The 16,888-nt window shown below is 40.8% G+C and overlaps 1 protein-coding gene across 1 annotated transcript; it reads right to left on the bottom strand.

Moving 5' to 3' along the window:
• Window positions 1-221: 221 nt before the first annotated feature.
• On the bottom strand, window positions 222-13,524 carry Dusp19 (dual specificity phosphatase 19). The gene is made up of 4 exons (XM_021194337.1): window positions 12,965-13,524; window positions 9,506-9,552; window positions 5,811-5,963; window positions 222-624 (listed from the first exon to the last, which is right to left on the bottom strand). Exons 1-4 carry the CDS (start codon window positions 13,185-13,187, stop codon window positions 385-387), a joined length of 663 nt encoding a protein of 220 aa, XP_021049996.1. The 5' UTR covers window positions 13,188-13,524; the 3' UTR covers window positions 222-384.
• Between the last annotated feature and the right edge of the window lie 3,364 nt (window positions 13,525-16,888).

Raw genomic sequence — 16,888 nt, 5'->3', positions numbered from 1 at the left:
AAGTCTTCACTTAGTAAGTCCATCACTTCAAAGTTCTCAGGCCAGAAAGCATATGAGAAAAGAAGGGGTTAAAAGGTTTCATGGCTTGTTTTTCTAACTCTAAGGAAGGTTTTTAGGTTTAAACTTTCTCCTATACAAACCAGTGATTTACTTACTTAATAATACACTATTTTCTCTTAGAACGCAAAGAAACACTTAACCAGATACTGAAATCACAAGGAAAAGGTAAAACTTTAAAATGTATTAACTCAGGGCGACAAAGTTAACATTCATTTCCACTGGTAAAAGGCAACAGAAAAGGGAAGTTTTCCAAGTTTCCTTCCAAAACACAGGCAAGAGGAAAGAGGCCGATGCAGAAGTCTTTTGCCTCTGCTGGAGTACAGATCACAGACCATGGGTCGTGTCCACCGTGGGCACTTGGTCACTTCCATTGGTCTCCTTTCCCACTTGGTAAGTGCGGAGCTGTTCCATGAAGCCAGGATTCGGACATATGGATGGTCTCGCCTCTTTCACCAATGACAGAGCAGTGGTGAAAGCGACTTCTTCAGAACTCATGAGGAAACCAATGACAACCGCAGCGGCCCTGGAAACCCCTGCGTTACAGTGCACGAGAACCACGCCATCCTGAAATCCCGTCAAACAAAATTCACATTAGACACCTGAGAAGGCTTAAGTTAATTACACATTCTTAGTAGACTCAAAACTACAAAGTAAATGACTTGTCTATGTATTTACCAGAATAAATTTCATTGCAAAAAAAAAATATATGAGGGAAAAAATTGCATTGCAAAAAAATAAAAAAGTCATCCAACATCTGCTCCTGCCCAGACTGAAATGCTCAGATAATGTGGTTGGAATTCTGAAATGACACGTTTTACAGGACTCAAGTGATCCAGCCCAGTACACATAAAAGCCTACTAACTTCCCATGTATATAAATAACTGGTGTCACTGGCTTGAACATCTATATACAAAATGACTGGCAAGGGAAAAAATTATGCCCCGGGGAATATTATTCTGTAAGAAAGTAAATTAAAAGTGTTTTTAACTCATCAGTAAATGATGACTTGGACAGCTTATAAGAAGATGGAGTGGAAAAGGTAACCAGATACCAGCAGTGAGGTCAGTAAGTGTAGAGCCTCTTGGGTAACTGTAAAAGATACTTCACAAGGGAAATGAACACAGGGTGGGTGGATACGGATGCAGGCAATACTGCAGTAATAATGAATGGGGTAGATCTGAAGGGTCAGCACTGAGACAGCCTGGCCTAGAGCAGGCTTTGGAAAAGTTAATGATCTACAGTGAATGGAGCGCACACACCACAGAAAGAACCCCCTCAGCAACTTCCTTTCTCCATTCTTCATTTGCTACAACACAGAAAAGGGACAGGACAAATTAGCAAATTACTGGAGCCTCTAGCCCCCAAGCACACAGCACACTACTATTGTTATGGGCCACTTGGCTACTTTAGGTTTTCAAGGCAGCTTCCTCACATCTGTGTATCTGTGGTACAATTTCTTTCTTGACCCATTATATCAAACTTGCAAGTGTATCTCTTCTAAAGCATGATTAGCAACAAAATGACCAATATTTTTAAATTTCTTACATCAAGTCTACTTCAAGTGTTTTCTTAAGAGATAACTATGATTTATTTTCTTGTTTTGTTTCTGCACAAGGAAAGGAAAATAATGTTCACTGTATATATCTATACATCAGGAAATGTTCTCACTTTTAAAAAATTATTTTTATTTTTAAAAACAGTATGTGTCTATGTACACTCACAGACATAGTGGGCTTATGCACATATGGGTGTAGTGCACATGGAAGCCAGAAGAGGGCTCTGGAACTAGAGATGGTTGTGAGCTGCCTAGGTACAGAGCACTCACTCTGAGAACTTAACTGCTGCGGCATCTCTCTTGTCCCTCTCTTCTTTTTCTTATTTCGTGTGTGTGTGTGTGTGTGTGTGTGTGTGTGTGTGTGTGTGTGTGTGTATGTGTTCTGCTTTTTGCAGTACTGAGAACTAAACTATAGCTTTGCACACACTAGGAAGCACTCTATCCCCAGTCCTTTTTTTTTAACTTTTCATTTTAAGGCAGGTTCTCCCTAAATAGCCCAGGGTGGTTCTGAACTCACCCAGTACTTCTCGGTTCTCCAGCCTCAACCTTTTTTCTTTTTCTTTTTTTTTCTTTTTTTCTTTTTTTTTTTTTTAACTTTGTACCAACAGCTAATTTTGTATGACTTAAAATGTTTAAAAATCATATTACAACAACTTGAAATTATATATATATATATATATATATATATATATATATATATATACACACTCAGTTCAAAACAAATCTTCAGATCTTAAATTTACCCATTTGAAAATATTAATATTTTCTTTTCACTATGTTATATAACTACTTTTCTTTTTAGGATTTATTTTATTTTATGTATATTGCCTGCCTGTCTGCATGCATGTGCACCTTTTGTATGAAGTACTTTCAGGTCAGGTGTTGAATTCCCTGGAACTAGAGTTATAGATGGTTGTAAGACAGCATATGGGTGCTGGGAACTGAAGCTGTGTACTCTGTAGGAACAAGTGCTCTTAACAGCTAGGCCAATTCTCCAAACCCAATAACTACTTTCTACAGCTTTTAAGTTACTCCCTTCCTGTTTTTTTAAACTACTCTGTAGGAATTGTATTGTCCTGGAAGGTACTTGGAAAAGAATGGTTGGATTTTATTTCTTGTTCTCAGAGCTAAAAGTAATGAAGCAAAGTTTCCCTTTACACTTACTGCTATGCTACGTCTGACAGACCCTTATCTCTCCTTAGCGCAGCTGACCCTGTCTCTTGTCCTAAGAAGACTGGCCCTCTGCAAGTGAGATGAGAGAGGAGGGCTGTTTCACCCATCTTTGAATCTCTAGCACTAAGTCCAATTCTTAGCACATAGTAGGAATTCTGTGAATTTTTGCTAAGTAAATAAATCAATTTAGTGTTCACTTTTGTGAAGAAATCTTGTTACCCTAAAAATTCAGAGTATGGGAAAATGAGTCATCCAGTAGGCAAAGACACTGACTGTCAAATTTTCAGCCCTCTCTGGGGAAGGGTCTTGGTAATACAGACACTCATGACCAGTCAACAGGCAAAAAATAAGCCACCGTGCAGTTCTCAGCCATAAATGGAGCATGTATGTGATAACCCCTCCCCTGAAGGCTCCAGGAGCATTGTGGAAGAGGGGCAGAAAGACTGTAAGAGCCAGAAGTCGAGGGTGGGGGGGCAACAGTGTCTTCTGAACGTGAAAGGACTGTTGCACTCATTAACCCACTGCAACTGATGGTGCTGGCACCAGACCTGCACAAGACCAAGCCAGTCAACACTCCAACAGGGATGGGGAGGGCTCATCAAGTCTTAAACCTGCTTGAGGAGCTATTGACAGTTGACTGGTCCTAGGGAAGGGAAGGGTCAGTTTTCTTTTTTTGGTTTTTCGAGACAGGGTTTCTCTGTGTAGCCCTGGCTGTCCTGGAACTCACTCTGTAGACCAGGCTGGCCTCGAACTCAGAAATCCNCCTGCCTCTGCCTCCCAAGTGCTGGGATCAAAGGCATGCGCCACCACGCCCAGCCAGTTTTCTTTATATGTGTAGGTTGACTACGCTCCAGTGGGTGTCCCATGCCCATGTTTATATGGACAGTTAATCAGACTCAGTGAGTTATTTAAAATAAACAAACAAGGACATGAATTTTGGAGGGGGATGTTGAAGGATCTTGGAGGAGTTGGCGGGAAGAGAGTAGGGGAGAAATAAGATTAAAATACATTGTATCCATGCATGAAATTCTCAAAAACTAAATTTAAAATGCTATATTAAAAATAAAATTAAATAATGTTATACTTCCAATCCTTTTTGGATAGTGAACTCTGTCAGTGAAGCAAGGCTCAGGTCCTACCTCATTATCATGTTGAAGTCTGACTGCAAGCGTCTGTCAGCACAGGTCACTCTGACGACATTCATGACTGTCTAGACATGGTGCTGTAGTTGAATATGTTTTGAGCATGTTCCCTAGAGGTTCAGGGTTTCAAAGCTCGGGTTCATGCTCAAGGTTAGGAGCTGGTAGATGTGTTCTTTTGCTACTGTGTGGGTTCTTCTTCCTTCTACCCTTCTCCACCCCTTTTCTTCTGACCTTTCAATCTCCCAACAGTAGATAGAGTTGAAAAAAAAAAAAAAAGATAGAGAGGAAAGGAAAGAGATCCCTGAATAAAGTCAGGGGGTGGCATTATCTTTACACTACTTCCTCTTGGTTAGGAGTGTTGATTTCCCTGGGGCAAGTTTGATCTTCCTTGTGGAGATAACTAATTTCTACTTCTTCTGGTTACTTCTTTGCACATGATTACCTAACAAACCATAATCAACAACAACCAATCCACAACCCACAACACCTCTCAGGGCCCTAGCTTTTATATACCCTCTGAAAAGTCCCCAGAATCCCAAATGTCACACAACCAGAGAAACTATCTGCAGCTGGCAAAATCACGCCCCAGCTAGAGCATGAGGCAAATCTCAGTCAGCTGCTGTGAAGCAGTCCATAGCCCACACCTGAGACTAAAATGAAAATATATTCTCATATTTCTATGTTTTTTAAAAGAAACCAAAATTCCAAAATTGTCACTACAGGCATGCACTCTTTCATGGAAGGTAATAGCAGAGTTAACCATGGAACTCCTGATTAGTTCTTAGGGGAGGAAATTATCATATAAATCCCACCTACAATCTTGCCTGTGGATGTGATATTGCTAACAATAAACAAATCTGTAAGTATAAACTCTATGACATTATTCTGTATTAAAGATGTATATATATATTCAGTTATATATAATAACTAAAGGAATTGATTTTGAAAATTATAAACTTAATTATAATAAAAATGTAAAAAAATTGACAAAAAATATCATTTCAAGGTACAACTTTAGGTAGTAATGTAGATCAAAAATTAAGATTAAAATAATATGCCATGCTGATCTTCTAAAGTCACAAAACCGGCAGACAATTCTTGATTAGGATTCCATATAATCTCAGCACACACACACACACACACACACACACACACACACAAAATGCATTCTTCCTTAAAATTCCATGGTTCAAAACGCATGAGGGCCAGAGATATGGCTCAGTTGGTATAATGCTTACTTGGCTTGAAAGCCCTGAGTTCCATCCCAGTGCAACATAAAAACAGGCACAGTAATGCACACCTGTAATTCCAGCACCCGGATGGTAGAGGCAGGAGGATCAAAAGTTCAAGATCATCCCTGGCTACACCAGCAAGTATGAGGCTTAATCTAAGCTACATGAGACCCTGCCTCAATAAATATATCAATAAAATGTAAATGCACAGATACACAATCTCCGTGCCTTAGTCAGAAGATGAATGAATATTCATCGCCATGAGAACAATCACAAGACTAGAGCAGACTGTACCCTTTGGTCCATCTGGTTTCTTATGAATCAGTCAAAATGCAGGTCCCAGTACAGCCTTCAAGGATATGTAACTACATATTTGCAGAGAAAAATTAATTAAGTGAGCGAGTTTATCTCCTAGTGTTTCTTGGTAAGAACTCAGAACAGAGCTAAATTAATATAAAAATCAAACTTCTCATTAAGAAAGAAAAACCAATTAGAGAATGAAAACCTTAAGGATTTAGTGAGTATTACTGGAGGGAAATTTTCACAATGGCTCTTCACAAATTCATCGCAAAATGTACAAAGACTGGGTGGTGGTCCTATTGTTTTTGAATTTCTACTTCTGAATAGCTGTATCAAAGCAAACCTCACCTTCAGTTTTGCTTGCTCAATAAACTCAAAACATTCTGGAAAATAAGACAGGATATTGGTTTCAGGCACATCCAGTATAGAAATGGTCTTATATATAAACTCACTGAGGAAAGCATTTTCAACTCCATATGCAACATTGAGAATATGAGTCACCTTAAGGGAAGAAAAAAAAAAGATGAATTTTAAGTTCTATGAATCAGATAATCTAAAAATAGACTATAATGTTAATTTCGGTAATAAGAATAATCAGGAATATAACCTGACTCACTGAATGATGCATCATCTTTGTGCCCTTTCCTCTGACTCATCCCTCAACAGCAACACTCTTTTATTTTATTTTTTTTTAAAGGTTTATTTATTCTATGTAAGTACACTGTAGCTTTCTTTAGACACCCTGGAAGAGGGTCTCAGATCTCATTACGGGTGGTTGTGAGCCACCATGTGTGGTTGCTGGGAATTTGAACTCAGGACCTCTGGAAGAGCAGTCAGTGCTCTCACCCACTGAGCCATCTCACCAGCCTGCAATGCTCTTTTATAATACATGGCGCGGCCCTTTTGTTGTAACCCAACTCAGTGAAACTAAAGACCAGGTTGAACTTATTATCACAAGCACTGAGTGAACAAGGACCTTAGCAGAAAGTACTTAAAAGATCTACTCAGGGGGAAAAAACAAAACAAATCAACAACAACAACAACAACAACAACCCCTCAGTGCATACCCATACAAAACCTTTGGTGACAAGGGGCAGTATTTGGTCAGTTGATCCGTTGGTTTGTTTTAGTGCAGTGAACCACACAGGTGGTAAAGCTAATGAGAGACCCAACCTAAAAGGCCTTTTTGCCAATAAGGCCTACCTATATTTCTGAGGTAGAGAACTGCTCATTGATGCTGGCCTTGGGATGGGATGGCTTTTATAAGTAGGGATAGTAAGAGTTGTTCGAGGGGCTGGTGAGATGGCTCAGCAGGTAGGAACACCCAACTGTTCTTCCAAAGGTCCTGAGTTCAAATCCCAGCAACCACATGGTGGCTCACAACCATCCATAAGGAGATCTGACTCCTTCTTCTGGAGTGTCTGAAGACAGCTACAGTGTACTTACATATAATAAATAAATAAATCTTTAAAAAAAATAAAATAAAAAGAGTGGTTCGCTTCTCCTAGGCATTACTAAGAGAGTGACCGTGCAGAGAGCAAGCAGGATGTGACAGAGATGCTCTTGGCAGAATGTGGACAAATGTGCCATTAAAACAGGGGCAGTGATAACAAAAACAAAACAAAACAAAAACACAACTTGCCAATACAAAGGTTCTTCGGACCCCACTTGCCACACTACCCCGAATAGCGCTGATCTGTTAGTGGGAAGAAGGCTGAGGCGTTCCCTCATTCTGTGGGTGTGCAGGGGTCCTGGTAGGAGATCCAGGCATTCTCACGCGCTTACGCAATTAAAGGTCATTACTTCTCATTATTGTGCTAATAAGTGTAATAAACCAAGGAGAAGCTAGATTAAACACAGTTCAGTAAATTGACAGACACAGGTATCAGACTAGCTAATGAACCGATCACTAGGTATTTTCCTTCGGGAAATAACTGCAAGTAATTAACACGTCACATTTTTTTTATCCTCCATTCGATCGACTTTTTTTTCCCTCAGAGCTGTGGGTGACAAACATACAATGAGTAAGGTCTTCATCCTCTCAGCATCTCCATGGTGATAATATAAGGCAGACAGTGGTGAGAGCTAAGGCTGAGGGAGTGGACTCCAATGGGAAGAAGAGATTTCCCAGTGTACCACTTGTCTCAGCCCACACCAGTGTGTGTGGGGAGGAGAGGTGGCAGTTGCCCATAGCTATTCTCTCAGCCAAAATGCTCTCCCCGTCTTTATCACAGTTGCCAGTTATGAGGTCTCAGTGAGATGAACGCGCTCAGAGAAGTCAGCTCACGCAAGCTGCCCTGCCGGTCTCTTGCTGCCTTGTTTGATCCTTTCAGAGGAGATGATCTCCTCTGAAAGTGTCACACGGCAACCTTTCCATCTTCCCATCAGATCTCACCGTCTTACCTATACCCGTTCTTTCTGCCTTACTTCCATAAATGATACATTCCTGCATACTTTGTAGGCCCTTCCCAGTATATGCACCTGGATCCCTACTATGTCTACACTTTTCTCCAGTGACTTTCCAGAACCTTCTACTTCTCTAACATTGGCCTTAATGTTAATGCCTTAACTCAACGCCTTCCCCGTGCCACCCAATTTCTCTTACTTGCAGTTGTACTCCTGGGAAGAGACACCATGACCAAGGCAACTCCTAAAAGAAAGCATTTACCTGGGGGCTTGCTTGAATTTGGCAGCAGACAATCAGTCATGGTGCTAGACCAGTAGCTGAGAGCCCATATCTGATCCACACATTATACACCGAGAGAAGGCATGAGACTGTGCCTGGTATGGGCTTTTGAAATCTCAAAGCTCCCCCCACTCCCTTGTTGGAAACACCTCCTCTAACAAGGCTACAAGTCCTAATCCTTCCTAAACAGCCCAGCACCTAACTAGGAACCCCCTTCTCCCCATAACTAAGCAATCACTGAAGTGTGAGGATTTGGATATCTTAGCATATCTCAAATCCACTACTATCATCTTCTCTAAGAGTATTAAAATAACTTCACAGTTGGCCCCTCCATTTCTAGCTCAAGCAATTCCCACAATCTATTTCCCATGTGGCTTCTAATGAGAAATCTTTTTTGGAAGCACATTTGATCCTACTATTTCCCTAGATAAAACCTCCCGTTGGCTTTCTGCCATGTTTTGGATCGGCTTTCTGCCGTGTTTTGGATCACTTCCAGCCAGCTTGCTCTGGTTTTACGGGGCCCTCCATACTCTGTTTTACCCTTACCTTTCCCACCCTTACCTTCACTCTCACACCATTTTCTGAGCTCCGTTTCTGTCCCTGAAAATGTCAGCCTTTCTCTTTTCTAGCTCTGGGGTGTCTACACACCCCATCTCTACCAGCTGAATCCTCCAATGCCTGTTCCTTTCTCAACCCCCCTCAGAGCAAAACTGAAGCATCACCTCCTCCAAGAAGCATTTCCTGAGTCTCCAAGCCCCAAACTAAATAAGACAAACCAGGGTTAAAGGCGCCACCACTCTGCATTCCCCCACCCAACCACACAATACCCGACTTGACTTCTCCTTGGGTCCACTCAGTACATAAGAACCTCATATGCTCCTCAAACCACTCAACATGAGCTGAGTGTTTGACACAACAGCAAATAGCTAAAAATTACTCTGAGGAAATACTGAAAATGATCAATAAATCCTATTGGCTGTGTGAAGGGAGGTCGTCAGAAGCAGTGTCCAGGAGACTGGAATATGAGCCGGGAGTGAGAATGGGTAGATGATCTGTGACAAGCAGACGTGAGGGAAAGTCTGTCCCTCTGCTTCAGTAGAGGCAAGAAATAAGCCCTGCCAGAGTCGAGTTCATGAGGGCATGAAGGAATCTAAGAACAGGAAACTGAAAGGAAAAATTACAGTCCTGTGTATTTAAAATAGATGCAATTATTTCGGCAATGCTACTAAAAGGATACCCCAAGTGATACAGATTAATCCAAATTATGCAAAAGTGAGCGATACAATCCTTTCCATGGGAGATTGGACATCTCCCTATATGTGGTGCCAGAGTTGAAATACCCATTTTCTTCATTTACCTTGTGCTTTCTCAGTAGCTCCAGGTCATGAGCAGCATCCTGTGACCCTGAGGAAATAAATCACATTACCTTGAACATAAATACAATCATGGGAATTTTGTGTAACAATTTTCTTAAAAATCACAACAGAGGGGGGCTAGAGAGATGGCTCAGTGGTTAAGAGCACTGACTGTTCTTCCAGAGGTCCTGAGTTCAATTCCCAGCAACCACATGGTGGTTCACAACCATCTGTAATGGGATCTGATGTCCTCTTCTGGTGTGTCTGAAGACAGCTACAGTGTACTCATATACATAAAATAATAAATAAGTGAATAAAAAACATGAAAAGAATCACAACAGAGGGGGTAAAAATCATCATGGGAGGAAACCAGCTTTTGGAAGGGAAATTTGGTAATATTCATCATGAAAAATTATCTTTTATAACCTATGGACTTTCCCATTTTGAATAATTTATACTAAAGTCATAGGTGTTGCAGTGATTATCTCTCAGGATGTTCAACATATAACAAATAAAACCAAAACCAGCAAGCAAAACAACTTCTAGTCCAACAGAGGTGCTCAAAAATTAAAGATTAACATAGTGAAATCTGTCCCGAAATATGTACCACTAGAAATAAACATTAAACTAGGTAAGGCATGGGGATCATGTTCTCAATATATTAGGAAATAGAATGTGTTTCAGGGGCTTGGGAAATGGCTCAGTGGAGAAAGTACTTTACTAACACGGGACCTGAGTTTAGATCCCTAATACACACATAAACTCCAGGCAAGCTGTGAAATAAACAATAGAAAATAAAAATATGTATTGCTAAATAATAAAGTACACTGAACATAACATTAAACGCGGGGTTACAATAAATAACCCTTTCTTTTATAAAAGAAAAAGAAAAAGGAAATCAGACACCCACAGAGTTCAGGGCAGCTGGTGAGGGAACACTCGGTAGCTTTGAGGTTCACGGGCTCCCACCCACGCACTGTGTGCCGCTAGTGCTCTGCCTTTCACCGTCTCTTTCTATTGAAGATGGCTCTCTCCTCTCCCACATTTGGAGACTAGCTCTAGTTAATAAGCAAAGGATGAGAGTATAGCAGGTTTCCCAAATGATCAAGTAGGACATTCACAATAAAGGATTTCGAGAATTTTACTTTTCTGTGGCTCCATTTCCATAAGCAACGCTCTTTCCCCTCCCCTTCCATATCTAGGAATCAGCCGGTTTCTCTCACGTGATAACCAAGGGGCCACAAGTACACAGTGATTCCCAGCTGAGAGGCTCCTTACTAAACCCGGTCACCGGAACGTGTGTTCCGCTTCTGTCTGCTTGGAAGCTGGACTTCCAAACTATGCACATTTGGTAAATACGTATGGTGGGTACAGAAACTCTGTTCTCTCACCATCCTGTGACTTTCTATCAGTTGGAAATACTTCATGACTAAAAAGGTGATTCTCGGTTTTCTACTATAGGAAGTTTTAACTGTGTTGGGGTGGGAAAACAGGTTCAGATACATTTAGTTTAGTAGTTAACATACCTTTAAACTAATTATTCCATTCTGTTTGTATTTTAAAATAATAAAAATTGTAACATAACTTAAATGAAATGATTTCCCTTTTCACTCTACAATGACTGCCTTGCTAATCCTCTCTCTCTGTCTCTGTCCCTCTGTCTCTCTCTCCAAACCTGAAGCAAACAGGTCAGGTCAACTATATTGCAGAAACAGTTGCTTTACTTTCTAAGTGACTTCCAAATTATGACAATATTGATATAAACATAAATGCTGTGTATTGGGTGTGTTTGTGGTGTTGAGACAAGTACTCTACCACTGACTCTCACTATGTGGCTCAATCCGACCTCACTCTGGAGCCCAGGCAAGCCTTGAACTAGTTATTATCCTGTCTCAACTTCTGGGACAGCTATAATTGCAGCCAATTAAGATTCTTTTAAAAAATGTATTTGGTAATTTATTCACTTACTTTTTTTCTGTTTATTGTGTATGTAAGAGAGAGAAAAACAAAGAGGATGAGAGGGACAAAGGGACAAAGGACAGACAGAGGTAGAGTTGGTGATCAATTGTGGAGGTAAGAAAAGGCTTGGGGGGGGCTGCAAAGTATGCATATAGATAATCTCATTCTTAGATACAGACAACAAGATCTGAACTATCCAGCTCAGCCAAATAATTCACTTAAATTTTTGCTTTTCATTTGGCTAGAAGATGGTTATTTTTCTTTTCCCTAAACTGCAAAATTTATCTGGTCATATTTATTTAGTCAATCTAAAGAAAAAGTATATGACAGTTCTTAAGATACATGGTGTTACTTGAGTTTTGCCAAAAGAAAAAAAAAATCACAGTGCCAAAACAACCGTATAGGATGCCCCTTCAGTTATAGGATGTTCCTTCAGTTATAGGATGTGCCTTCCATTAAAGCAGACAGGAGCTGGAGAGGTGGAGTACCATGCACACACACACTACACGTGCATACACTCACACAACACATGCACACAAAGTAAAATAAACTAAAAAATAATGTAAGCGGACAGTTTTTTGGAAGTTTTGAGAGGACAAATGAATTGGAACACCTAATGTAAGTCTAACCTTAAACAACATAGTACTATGGTAGTGTGCAAGAATCAGTCAGACTTGGACCCAATCCCCTTGGACATCTCTACTATTTACTGCATCTATTGCCTGTGCAAACTGCTTAACCAATATTAATGCCAATTCCTATTTGTAATATAAATATAATCCCTATTTGAAGATCTTTAAAACAATTATATGCTGCATATAGTTCACATTGTGGGTGTGTCTAACTCCTGGTTTTGTGTCCAAGTGTTAATTTCTCATTCATAAATGCACACCAATGCAGACTTATGGAACAGACTGGTTTCTACAGAACACCATTCCAGATCAACAATGTAACAAGTGAGTTCCGTTACAAGCTTGCTTCTTTTGTTATCTGTGGGTGATGCTTCTATACAAACTCAGTATTTCCATAGCACAAGAAATAAGACCATCGGGTTCATAGCTATGACGCAGAAGCCCTGTGTTTAACACCAAAAGACAGGCACCATGAGGAGATGCAGCCACAGGAAGGAAGCACGCCCTCAACATCCTTTCAACAGCCAAGGAACCACTTGTTTTCTGCATTTTTTAAAGGATATAGTCTTTTCTATAATACAAGAAAATACAACGTCCCACTACCTTTTAAAGAAAGTTAGAAAAATAGAGGAACATTTCTTCTAAAACTCAATCATCGGGTGTCAAAGTGCTACTATGTTTTCAGAAGAAGGTTGTGGGGGCAGGCACGTCCCTATTTTGTTCCTAACCTAAAAAAGTAAACATTTTAACTGTTCATCAGGATAGATGATAATATTATTGTGCATAGGGGATGAGTGTGCATAGGGGAAGCTGATGGCAAAGGAACCCAGCCTAGGACTCCACAAGGAAGTGGCAAGTCAGTCTACTCACCCAGAAGCAACCAGGGCTTAATAACGCCAACTTGCAGGTCCAAGGTAAGGTCCTGCACATAGCCACAACCACCCCCACCGCTGGGCTCTGTCTCCACAACATGAACTGTGGCATCTTTCCAGGTTTCTATAAGTTTCTTTCCAGTTAGCGTGGTCACCCTGGTGCACTGTTTCCTGAGATTATCCCGGGAGAATGCTTTGATTTCTTGGTTCAGGGAGTGCATTACGTGAGCGGAGAAAGAAAAGCAGTAAGCACAAGAAAAAAGAAAAAGAAAAAGAAAAGGGGGGGGGGGACACTGCACTGCTAGTCAGTCACTAGCCACTTACTGGAGCTGGACCCTGCAGTGACAACCTCACCCCTTAGAGAGAAGAAAGCAGCCCGGGCCGGCTCTCCGGAGCACCGTTGTAAGGTGGAAGCTGATTGGCTGCCAAGAAACGGGCGCCGATTGGATGCCATTTATCTTCCTCTGACGGAACTTGGGGGTCTTCCGGATCTATTCAGATGCTTTTTATCTGGGCGTGTCTTCACTCTTGGTTTTTTAATCTTAGTTTTGGACCGGGGGGTGGGAGGGGTTGGGGGGCAGGGGAATATTCATTTCTAAGTCTCATATGGAGAGAGCTGATGTCTCGTAGCTTTCCAAGGGCAGTGATTTTTCTGGAAGTGTTAGACTGGTTACGGAGACGACAGCAGCTGACCCCACGGCCTTTTCCCACCCAGCTGTGAGTCTCCTGAGGCTCACAAAGGCCTAAGGCCCCAGGGGCTGCCCGTCGCTTCCTCTGCCTTCACATTTTTCTCTGCTGTTAGTCCTAGAAGAAACATTGACTAGATAGAGCCACTGAGTCTGTTAGTGAGGCTCCAACTGAATAGAATCTGCATTAAAAATTCGTTTTAAGTATACGTTTCTACAGACTAGCAAGGGTTAAAATATATGTGTATTCCGACTTTTCAACGCCTTATATAGAATGAATGGTAATAATTCTATATGTAGTTGGGGAAAGCATAAACATTTACCAAACAGATGAATAGAATGACGATTCTGCTTGCAAAAGACGATTGCTTTTTGCAATCGGGGACTGCACAATTTCAACTGAAATTTTCCTTATTAACCCTTACTAAAATGGAACTTTAAGACCATTTAAATACAGTGCATAACTTTATATGACCCAGCACAGGGGGATGCCAGGGCCAAGAAGTGGGAGTGGGTGGGTAGGGGAGCAGGGGCAGGGGGGAGGGTATAGGGAACTTTCGGGATAGCATTTGAAATGTAAATAAAGAAAATATCTAATAAAAAAAAAGTACACTGCATGACATTAAGATTTAGGAAAAAAAAATGTATTCTTCAGCACTGCGTACACACATTTTGTTGCTCTCGAAACCTGTCTTTAAGTTTCTGGGCTGAATTTTGTGCCCCTTCAAAATGAGTTGGAATTATGAGATATTTGGAGATAGAACCTCTGGGAGATAATTAGTATTATATTAAGACATATGACAAGATTAATGGCTTCATGAGAACTGTACTAGATGAAGCAAGATTAAGGAAGGATGTTGGGAGAAGTGGGTGTCAAGGAAGAGGAACAAACACACCAGGAGCCTTGCTTAGGCCAGCGCCTTGATTTTAGACTTCTAGGCCTCCAAACCACAAGACATAAATTTCTCTTGCTTAAGCTACACAGTTTGTAGTTTTTGTTATGGACACCTGAGATATGAGCCAAAGTTTTTCTCCTTCAAATGGAGTTATCTGCCCACAATATCTACTGGGGATTCCAAAGTGAACTGTAAATTGTTTGCTTCATTTAGTTGACCACAGGCTCCTCAGAAACAGCTCTAGCCATAAATCAATCCATGTATCTAACAATGAGCACTGTATATCCAGCACTCTACTAACAAATTTTGCACACTTAAGGATATGCACTCAGCATAAAACAATACTTTAGACATTATGTCATTTTACTTTACCACAAACTATATATATAGTTTACAACTGGAGAAACGTGGTTTCTTTACTATGGAATGCTGCACTGCCCTCAAAATAACAGTAACTGTATTAGCAAATATTAACTGAACAGGGTGCTGCATGGATTAAACACATTAATAATTAACTCCGATTAATGCTGATTAATAATTAATTAATAATGTATCAGCATCACATTAAAAAGAGAAATAAGCTGGGCAGTGGTAGCACACATCTTTAATCCCTGCAGTGGGGAGGCAGAGGCAGGTGGATCTCTATGGTTCCAGAACAGCCAGGGATACACAGAGAAACCCTGTCTCACAAAAACAGAAATAAAAAGAAATAAAAGTACTCCCCTTTAGGGTCCATTGAACCAAGACTGGGTCCAGATTTGAAATGTACATCATACCCTCTGTGTCTTCCTTCCTCTGTCGGTTGTATGAGTCAGAATATGTGCCTGACTGGAGGCTGGCCGTCTTGCCACTCTGTCCCTGTTCTTGTGTCTGTCCCAGTATCTGTATATCTGTCTCTGTCTCTGTGTATTTGTATCTGTACTTGTACGTGTGTCTGTGACTGTTCCCATGTGCCTATCTGTTGCCTGACTGTGTGTTTAATCTCTGTGTGTGTCTGTGTCTTTTACGCAGCACTGAAAGCATCACATAGAGAAGGAAGGACATTCTTCATAGAAATCTTTAGTAGAGGTTTACAAGTGAATCAGTCATTGGCTCCAACTGACCCAGATAGTAGTACAAATATTATTGTTTATCAGTCAATATACAAATGCATCTTCAACATTTATGGTGGATATTCATTTTTAGAATATTGATTTTAACCTCTGCATTTGCTGCTTTCAGCAAATGATGCACATTATTATGGGTCAGGGGCATAGAATAATATTAATTTTTAATAATTATATAATTTTAGATTGCAGCTATATGTTACATTAGGTTTTAAAGGTAATTACATGGGGGATCCCAGGCAAGGATGGTTGATAATTACATTGTTTTATTTTTCTTTGTTAGTTTTGTCTTTCCAGACAGGATTTCCCTGTGTATCCCTGTCTGTTTGGAACTTGCTTTGTAGACCAGGCTGGCTTCAAACTCAGATCCCCCTGCCCCTGCCTCTGCCTCCAGAGTGGGTGGATTAAAGGTATGCCTATGCCAGTATTACCAGTATTACCAGGTTTTCTTTAAAGTGGATTAAACAGGCTGTTCACAGTATCATATGAATTTATTTTATGAGAGTACACAGTTGTTGTCGTCTGCAAACACGAGAAGAGGGTGTTGGATCCCATTACAGATGGTTGTGAGTCACCATGTGGTTGCTGGGATTTGAACTCAGGACCTCAGACAGAACAGTCAGTGCTCTTACCCTCTGAGCCATCTCTCCAGTCCCCAGTCTTAAGTCTTCAGTGAACTAAGAATGTGTTATTCACTGGCTGTGAGGTCCAGAAAAAGATCCGGTCTCTTTGAATGTAAGGATTCTTCATCATAATGCACTGCCATGAGATACTGTTATATTCATGCCCACAGGAGGAGGACAACTTCTGCTGTCTCATGGAGCATGAGCTGGTGAGAGAAGGCCCACTCAATGAAACAAATCTTGAAATAGACTTGAGTAACATTCAGAAGTCAGTCTTAGAAGTATCTGGGTAAAAAATCATAGCCAAAGTCTAAAATATATTGATGTCCATAGCACGTGCTTCAGCTAGTGTCCATACAGGAGAATATTGAGGAGTAGGAGAGGTGGGTGTGGAGGCCCAAGATAAGGCCAGGTGGCTAATATGGCTTTAGTGAGTTACTTTCTTTTATTATTATTATTTTCTTTATTTACATTTCAAATGCTATCCCAAAAGTTCCCTATACCCCCCCCCCGCCCCCTGCTCCCCTACCCACCCACTCCCACTACTGGCCCTGGCCTTCCCCTGTGCTGGTTCATATAAAGTTTGCAAGACCAAGGGGCCTCTCTTCCCA

This window comes from Mus pahari, chromosome 3 (assembly GCF_900095145.1).
Source record: "Mus pahari chromosome 3, PAHARI_EIJ_v1.1, whole genome shotgun sequence".
Taxonomy (NCBI): domain Eukaryota; kingdom Metazoa; phylum Chordata; class Mammalia; order Rodentia; family Muridae; genus Mus; species Mus pahari.
The sequence above is the reverse complement of the archived record's forward strand: the minus strand, read 5'-3'. Positions and strand labels throughout refer to the sequence as shown.